Source organism: Colletotrichum fioriniae (assembly GCF_027942845.1).
Source record: "Colletotrichum fioriniae strain IMI 355084 chromosome Unknown scaffold_5, whole genome shotgun sequence".
Taxonomy (NCBI): Eukaryota; Fungi; Ascomycota; class Sordariomycetes; order Glomerellales; family Glomerellaceae; genus Colletotrichum; species Colletotrichum fioriniae.
Window position 1 is genome coordinate 1,818,425 of NW_027076841.1, and position 8,673 is coordinate 1,827,097.

Sequence of the window (8,673 nt, forward strand, 5' to 3'; positions counted from 1 at the left end):
AGGAAATTGGAGCTATCTGCGCCAAAATTCGAAAAGACAAAGCCTCTCAAATGCAAATGCGCCGCTGCTGTCTTTCGCACCACTCCAACCACTATACTCACAATGCTGGCACCAGTAGCTCGTTTCATGCCGAGGCATGTTTCTAGAATTAATTTTTTCCGTCCCATGTCCAGCTTGCCGTCCAACCCGCGCATTGTGAGTTCCTATTCCTGTGTCATGCGTGTCGACACAACCAGCTGACCGTTTCTACTGCGCAGAAAGTCTTCCCTGCAGACGCATCGCGAGCCTCCTTTCTCCTATCCTACCTCGAAGATGAGCCACCCAACCAGAGAATAGCCATTGGCTTCTCTACGACCGACCCTCCGACGCCACGATCATTCATCGAGAATCAGACCTTTACCAAGATCCTTTACGAAGTCCTCGCAGAGCATGCGCATAAAGACAAGGATCTATTAGCACAGGCACAAGCCTTCGCAGGGCCTGGCGGAGCCAATCTTGGTTCCGGAGGAGCACTTTTCGCCCAGAAGAACAAGAGGCGCTCGTCGAGCAAGGTCGGTGGCGGCGGCGGCGCCGGAGGCGGTGGTGCTGGTGGTGCCAGTGCTCAAGGCGGCGCTGGAGGAGGTGGGCATGGCGGTTACGTCCACCTCAGTGATTCAAGAAACCCTCCAGACTTTGGTCGCATTGCCTGGCCTGAAGACATCCTGGGCAGCGTTGAAGTTGATCAAAGCGGCAACATAATTGGTCAGCTCGAGCCAAGTGGAACGTATCGAATTATCACCAACGAGGGAATGTAAGTTGCGAAGCCTTAGTGCAACAAACTGAACGAGCAGACTAACACGAATAGTCTCGGATTGAGTCCGTACCTTTCAGAAAAGCTCGTTGAGAGACTTCGCGAGGAAGACGATAAAGACCACTCGTAATTGCGCCACAGGCATTTGGAGGACTCTCTTTAGGGCGGGGGGGACAGCTAGCCGGCCTACGGATACTCGCTGTAAAATTGTACACTCATGTAATAGTAGCTCACCACTTTACGACTGCACATATTGACGACATTTTGTCAGTCAATTCCTAGGATGAACATGAGTTCACTTCCTTGGCCAAATAGGTACCTTCTGGCATCAAATTGCATTTTGAGAGATTGGACGAAGCCTTCGCGAGTTGTGAGAACCCACCCACCTCCACTTGGTCTTTCGTTTGGGCATTGGGCAAGGAACAAGCATCCATCCGGAGGGGATCGTGAGCTTGCTCCTTTATTAACCTCGGGAATGGAGTTGCTGCAGAATCTTTCGTCCTGCAGACACGGTTTGCCCCCACAACCCCGTACTCGACTCCCGCCATAATATGCACATGGACGAAAGGGGCCCAAAAACAGAAGCGGGCACATGCACCAGACTCCAGACCGCCGGTTGATGTTCTCGGTTGAGTCAGTTCGGGTCTGTTTTACCGACCGACCCTGGAAATTCTTATTGATAGTGCTGAAAGATTTTGATTCTCGAATCTCTGCATCTCAATAGTCTCCCAAACGACACAACTACTTGGGTCAGAGGGCCGTTGTTCCTTTGGATGGTAGGATTGATCAGGGTTGTTTAGCCGATGCAAGCAGCTGCGGCGCCTTGATCCCTGGGTGGCCTGAGTTGCCGGGCCGTCCAAAGGATGACATGCAGGCGAGCAATGATGCCAGCGATCAGTTGGGCTCTGCTTCCTCGAGTCAAGGGCGAGGGATTTCCTGTGGCCAAGAACCCATTCTGTATCCAAACCTAAGGTAGCAATTGCTGCGTAAGAGGTTCTGTGACCAATGGCGCAGTATTCAAAAATGATACGCTACCAGAGTATGCCTCGAGCCGCCATCTATCTACTGGCCAGGTCTAGTCACTACTTACTTATCAACATCGAATGTCTCGTGTCATTGTGTGTATTTGGTGCGCTTAAATATGACTCGGGACGAACGTGGATTCATGCTATTATAGCCTGACGGAGAGTAACTACGGATACCTGATCCTGGGATTTGCCGACGAATGAGCAAGTATTGATATTGTCAGGCGATGTTCGGGCCTGCAACGGCAGTTGTGTCTGTCTGTTCTCAGAAGGGCGTAGCTATCATGTAGTCATAAGGCTACAGCCACCAACTTCACTGGTGATGCGACCTGATGTAGTCGGACCGGCTCACTCAGCGGTATGATTATGAGCTGTCACTTATCAGCGACCGCCTCACACCGCAGCCTGGGGAAATGAGGTATATGATATCCAACGTGAGTTTTATAGTCTGTCTAGCCATTATCTGCTCACCCACCTTAAACTCTACTTGGATTTCCATCTTGGGCCCAATGAGACGAGGGCTGAGATGGTTTCAGTCGGATCATATCAATGACTACCTATCTGAGCTACACTTGACGCTCCGTTAATAGAGATGATAGCAGCATTGCTAAGTATGATCTCCTTCTAATAAGCCCGATGCCGTGAATACTCGCCCAATTCGCGATGATTCTTTCATCAGACTGTGGTGAGTAATAGGAATTGTGGCGCAAATATGAAGGACGGGACTTGTTGAAGCACAGACCATAGCGCACTTTCTCCCCACCATTGCGGGCAAGAGCCGGCGGGTGGCACCTGGCATGGGCAGGCAGATGGAAAAAAGAAGGGGGGGCAGGAAGCCTGAAGGTGCAGAACAGCCTGGCACAAACCAGGCGAGCCAGGGAGCTTCTTGGCAACCACTCCACCTCACCATTCCATGTTCCCCTCCACAATCCACATCCAACTTCGTCATGCCCACTTGAGTGTGGTCCAAAGGCTTGCTCCGGCCACAACCCCATTCAAACAAAAACGACCTGAGCCCCCGCCATCCCCCCTTCCGACCGACAATATGGCTTCCGGTTTTGACGAGGAGGAGCTCCATATCAGTCTCTCGCCCTCCCAGATCCGTCGACGCTCCCAGCAGCACGGTGCCGCCTCCGATGCTGCCGCCTCCGCCGCCGGCCGTCACGAACTACAACCGCCTGTGCCCGGTGCCGTAAACATCGCCAATATGGGACCGCCCGTCGATACCACCGCCCCGCTGCGGGATAAGATCAAGACGGAGCAGCGCATTGGCGCCTACAAGATCATCAAGACCCTGGGCGAGGGCTCCTTTGGAAAAGTGAAGCTGGCTATCCACAATGGTACCGGCCAGCAGGTCGCTCTCAAGATCATCGCGAGGAAGAAGCTCATCAGCAGAGATATGGCTGGTCGCGTGGAGCGCGAAATCGAATACCTACAGCTTCTGCGACATCCTCACATTATCAAATTGTATGTCGCATATTTGAGACCACACTCGCTCACTGCAGACCTATTACTAATCCAGATCAACACAGATACACTGTTATTAAGACCCCCAACGAGATCATCATGGTTCTTGAATATGCAGGCGGAGAGCTTTTCGACTACATAGTGCAAAACGGCCGGATGAAGGAGCCCGAGGCGCGTAGATTCTTTCAACAGATGCTATGTGCCGTCGAGTACTGCCACCGACACAAGATCGTGCATCGAGACCTGAAGCCCGAGAACCTTCTTCTGGACGACAACCTCAATGTCAAGATTGCCGACTTTGGTTTGAGCAACATCATGACGGACGGAAACTTTCTGAAGACGAGCTGCGGTAGTCCAAATTATGCCGCACCCGAAGTCATTGGTGGCAAGCTTTACGCTGGCCCAGAGGTGGATGTGTGGAGTTGTGGCGTGATTCTTTACGTCCTGCTGGTGGGGAGACTGCCCTTTGACGATGAGCATATCCCAAGTCTCTTCGCAAAGATTGCGCGCGGCACATACAGCATACCACAATGGATGAACTCTGGTGCTGCAGGCCTCATTAAGAAGATGCTGGTCGTCAACCCCGTGCAACGTGCCACTATTGATGATATCCGTCAGGACCCCTGGTTCATGACTGACCTGCCGCCTTATCTGGCGCCGCCGGTCGAGGAATTCTTCAATACAGGCGTGGACCCCAACAAGGCCATCCAGAAGAGTGACATAGCACCCAATGCCCCCCCTAAAGTCCAGGAGAAGTTGCACAACGAGGTCACAGAGAAGATCAGTAAGACCATGGGTTACGGAAAGAAGGATGTAGAGGAGGCTTTGCAGGCTGCGGAGCCATCGGCCATTAAAGATGCGTACATGATTGTTCGCGAGAACAAACTCATGCAAGTGAATGGTACGTATCTACCAGCGAGAGCTTATCCACATGATGAGTGCACATCTAACCTTTCAACAGAGGCCATGTCATCGCTTTCAGTAGATCAAGATGGCTCTAGTAGTCCACTCCCAAGCGCATCGTCCGCGAGGTCCGGCGGGTCAACAGTCGGTGGACAACGACCCTACATCAGCAAGATCGGTATCCTGCCGAGCAGTCTGCCAAACTACCATAAGGAGTACATGGAGCGTGAGAAGGCTGGCCCCGAGGACCATCCGGCGCCAACAATCGTCGTCAACGAACCAGGCTCATCTGCCCGCACGGATGCAGAAAGGGAAGAGACAGCAAGACATCTCAAGCCTCACTCCAGGAACAGCCAGGTCAGACTCGACGATTCCAGCAAACGGCCACAAGGCATGACGCCCGTCGTTCAGGCGAAGAAGACAAAGCCGGTGAGGTGGCAATTCGGTATTCGCTCGCGCAATGCGCCTTGGGAAGCCCTCTTGTGTATTCACAAGGCCTTGAACAAGCTCGGAGCGACTTATGTGCCAGACGAAGACTATGAGAAGGTCCACGGCACTGATGCTGATCAACCCAGCAACGACGGCAGCTTCGTCGAGGAATACGCCCCTCAGGGGGCCAATGATTCAACGAGCAGTATTGATCCTCTCAAGAGATATAAGCTACCAGCCGACCCATGGCATATCAAAGTCCGATGGGAAACGTCGAGTAAGTGTTTGCATACTTCCTGATCTGCGATTCCCCCACTAAGCAGACTACAGCACTGCATCAGGCCTCAGGAACTCCCACAGAGGGTAGTAAGACCCCAGATAGCTTTCATGTCGTGGGCGATGATGAGGGCAAGCGAGATTTTGTAGCCTTGCACGTGGACATACAAATATACGAGATGGAACACGGCGTCTATCTCGTGGACTTCAAATGTTCTGGCTACGAGACGGCCGACAAGAGACTGCTCGAAGAGAAGGATGTCACAAGTCCTTTCCCTTTCCTAGATATGGCTGCTAGGTTGATAATGCAACTAGCCGAAGCAGACTGAAGATCCGTCTTGGTTGATCCGTTATCCTTCGGGGATGGTAACTCCCATCCGTTTTCTTCAGGGGTTTGACTTGGGAAGTACTTTGAAAACGGTGGGCTCAGCGATAGACATGGGAAGACATGCCGATCGATCGGTCATGTCACAGCGTCAGGTTATGCGAACAAGGGAGTTTTGGTACGGAGGAGAGGGATGGTGTGTGGTGTTCTTTTTGGTTTCTTTTGGGGCAGAACCCAGCGGCAACGGGAGGGCGTGGCTCTCGTCCAGTCGTCTCAGCTGAGGCGAAAGTGGCATCGTGTGTTTCCACACCACCAGGTCGGGATCTAGAGGACATCGGGTTGTACTCGAAACGAGGCGTGGGGGTGAATTAGACACACTATTTTGCATCACGAATAGGAGTTGAATCGTCAAGCATCATTTCACCACGGCGCGTACACGGCATCTTTACGAGAACTCTGTCCATCTCGGAGATCAGCTCGAGCCCGAGACCCCTTACAGCCAATGCATCAATCGGCGACCACGGCACCGAAGCAGAGCCTCACGACTTTGGAAGTCCGGGACGAACACACCACGAAATGTGAAGCTCCAAAGCGCAAAGGCGGCGAGGATCTTGGCTGAAATTGGCAGCCAGCTCCGTGGTGTGTGTCCTAGAGACGATCATCACTTTCACAGACCTTCGGATCCCGCACTCTAGATCGAATCGAAATACAGTATAGTTGCTGACCCCTCGGGCGTGTTTTAGCAGAGCCTCATGGAAACGAGCGCCAAGCAAAGGATTGAACTATAAACTTTGGAGACTGCCCCCAATTGCGTCTGTACACGGGGGATGGGCAGCGGAAAGCAAAAATCGAGACCGAATCCTCTTCTGCTCAAAGCAGAATCCAGCTCCGTCCCCAAGTCCTGTGCGGTGTGCCACGAGAAAGTCAAAAAAGAGGAAGGCAGCGGGCAGGGAGACAGGCAGCGGCAATGGACCCTGAAAGGGGTAAGTGTCAGTTTCAACGAACCATGACGGTGATTCCTCTCCCAGCAGGTAGGTGGGTGAATGTTTATTCGCCCTGGATGGAGGCCCTGGACAACTGACAGAGGCCCTGGATGAGAAGACGGCCCCCCGCCCACGGGACTCGGGTCTTGGGACGTCGCGGACCACTTCAGACGATACACTCTGGGGCTCGGGACGGGAACTCCAGACGATACACACGGAATGGGGGGGTTTGATTACGTACGTCCCCTCCTGTGCCGAAGGTGGGATATTGACAAACGGCATACGACGACCACGTCGGCCACCACCGCCACCCAACATCCCGCCGACCGAGGGCTCTTTTCGGCGAGTTGTAAGTTTCGGTGGAGATTATGGGGCCCTTTTCACGGCAACGGTCGATAATCTCCGGGACAGCCGGTCTTTGCCATCCCGCCGGAGTGCGATTGAGAAACCGGCATACCCGCCTTTTGCTTGCGAGTCGCGAACTTGCAGAAGCTCACACGACACAATACCGAACGTGGAGATGCCAAGCAGTGGGATGCGGGTCACTTGGCAGCAAGGACTATACTGAGCCTTCGAATACTCTCTGTTTCTCTTTCGCTCTCGAGGCTCGGAGGAATACCTAGCTTAGCTTCGAATCGGCTCTTGAGGAAACTTTCTGCCTCGGATCGGATATTTTTCTTCCATAATATAGTATCCGTGGTAGCAGCCGCAAAGTCAGCAGCATTGATCAAGGCAGGGCGCTTGCTTTGCGTCTTAGTGATGCTGACAATATCACAACTTACACATATTCCTGGTGCCGCGCATCGCGCATCGCGGAATCACGGACTTCTGGCCGTTCAATCTATATCCAAGCCAACGATCATCGTCCGTGTACATGTATCCGTGCTACGGTGCTACCGTACAGATAGTGTAGGGTTCCCTTGGCCCCCTCTTTGAGGGTCCATCCAGTGCAAGATTTCCCAGGGAAACAATGGTCGCAACTCTGCAGTTAAGGACGATACCCAACCGATATCAGGTTACTAAAAATGGTCCAAAGGAGGGATGGGCCCGGGACGGGAAGGAGACGGCGAAGGGCAGCGCCAGGAAGCAAGTGAGGGCGGGAAAGGGGCGCGCGGGGGAGGGGAAGAGAAAAACACCAGATGTAAGATTTGCAAAGTCACCGAAGATCAGGACAAGGACCAAGGGACGACCGAGAAAGCGACGAAACGTGCTCTATACTTTGACCCTTTCTCACTTTCTTGGCCACAGACTCCGATTGTCATTACACCACATTAACCAGAGTTTTGCAAGTTTTGAAAGTCCCATTTCTCATTCCCTTATCCCACCTCCCTCGCCCTGAACCTTGTCTCTTTTTCTTCTTCTGTGACCGCATCGTCAGATCGAAATTTAGAGTTTTGATTCTCTTGGTTGGTTCATCCCGCAACCAAAACCCTTACACCACGCGCTGGGGACCACTCGAAACGCAAATTCCAGACAACGCGAGACCCCATGAAAGCAGCAGGAAGAAGGGGTTGGTTAGGGTTCAGGTTGAAGTGCCGTGTGGCGGTGGCGAAGAAGGGAAAAGCCAAAACCAAAACTCGACACTTGCGAGGAAAGTTGTGATGGAAACGAGGAAGGTTTTCCCTAGCAAAAGAGCTCAGCCATTGGAGAGAGAAACACCCACGTACACACCGTAATCTCTCATCAACTTGTTTTGGCCCTTGCTTGTGCGCGTTGTACGACCAAGGAAAGTCATTGTCTCTCTGATTACCCATCTCTGACTACAAAACTACATGACCGCTATAATCAGATTTATAGTTTAGTTGGACTATTCAGCTCGGTTGCGCTGAAAAGGCACCACCCCGCGATACACGAACAAACAGGGAAAAGGACAAAATAGCTCTTGTCCACACGCCCCTCCAAAGTCTTTAGTCCATCCCCTCATCCTCAACTTTTGGAAGCCATCATCTCCAAAAGATCTAAGCCTTCATCTTCCATTCTCAAAACCGCCTAGACAACTCTACAGAGTCATCGCGTCCCCCTTTCTCTGTTGTTTTGACAACCGGAATCTACTCCGGAGAATTGTTGTTCGTCCAAGCCAGCTTCAAGCCACGCTACACACACCCCCTTCTGCAAGAAGACTAAGGCAAAGCCCGGCCATTCTCGATGACAAGACAATAAGGCATTGCTAGTTCCTACCGCACTTGGTTACGGCCGTACGCGTGTACTTCTCCATGGCCCACGCTCACGCCCCTCCCACTTTCCCTTTCCCCAAAATACTTTCTGTATCGTCGGTCGCTACAACGGCCCTGAGAATATCTCTCTCTCTCCCCTTGAATAAGCAAACCTGTATGTACGCCCCTTATCAACCCAGCGATATTTAGACTCTGGTGGTGCAGCACGGCACGGAATCCCTCTCAAGCCCATGGTAGTACAGACCGCCCACGCCCCGACGAAAAAAAGACTTGAACAATATCAAGAACGCATGCTATACTT

General features: G+C 52.5%; 2 protein-coding genes across 2 annotated transcripts; both read left to right on the top strand.

The window, feature by feature from the left end:
- Positions 1-165: 165 nt before the first annotated feature.
- On the top strand, positions 166-920 carry N0V96_005174 (uncharacterized protein; the record flags this gene model as incomplete). The annotated part of the gene is made up of 3 exons (XM_053191338.2): positions 166-195; positions 258-790; positions 845-920. The coding sequence occupies 3 exons, from the start codon at positions 166-168 to the stop codon at positions 918-920; spliced, it is 639 nt and encodes a 212-aa protein (XP_053051321.2).
- Positions 921-2,860: 1,940 nt separating this feature from the next.
- SNF1 (Protein kinase) lies at positions 2,861-5,219 on the top strand (the record flags this gene model as incomplete). The annotated part of the gene is made up of 4 exons (XM_053191339.2): positions 2,861-3,282; positions 3,348-4,183; positions 4,244-4,891; positions 4,945-5,219. 4 exons carry the CDS (start codon positions 2,861-2,863, stop codon positions 5,217-5,219), a joined length of 2,181 nt encoding a protein of 726 aa, XP_053051322.1.
- Between the last annotated feature and the right edge of the window lie 3,454 nt (positions 5,220-8,673).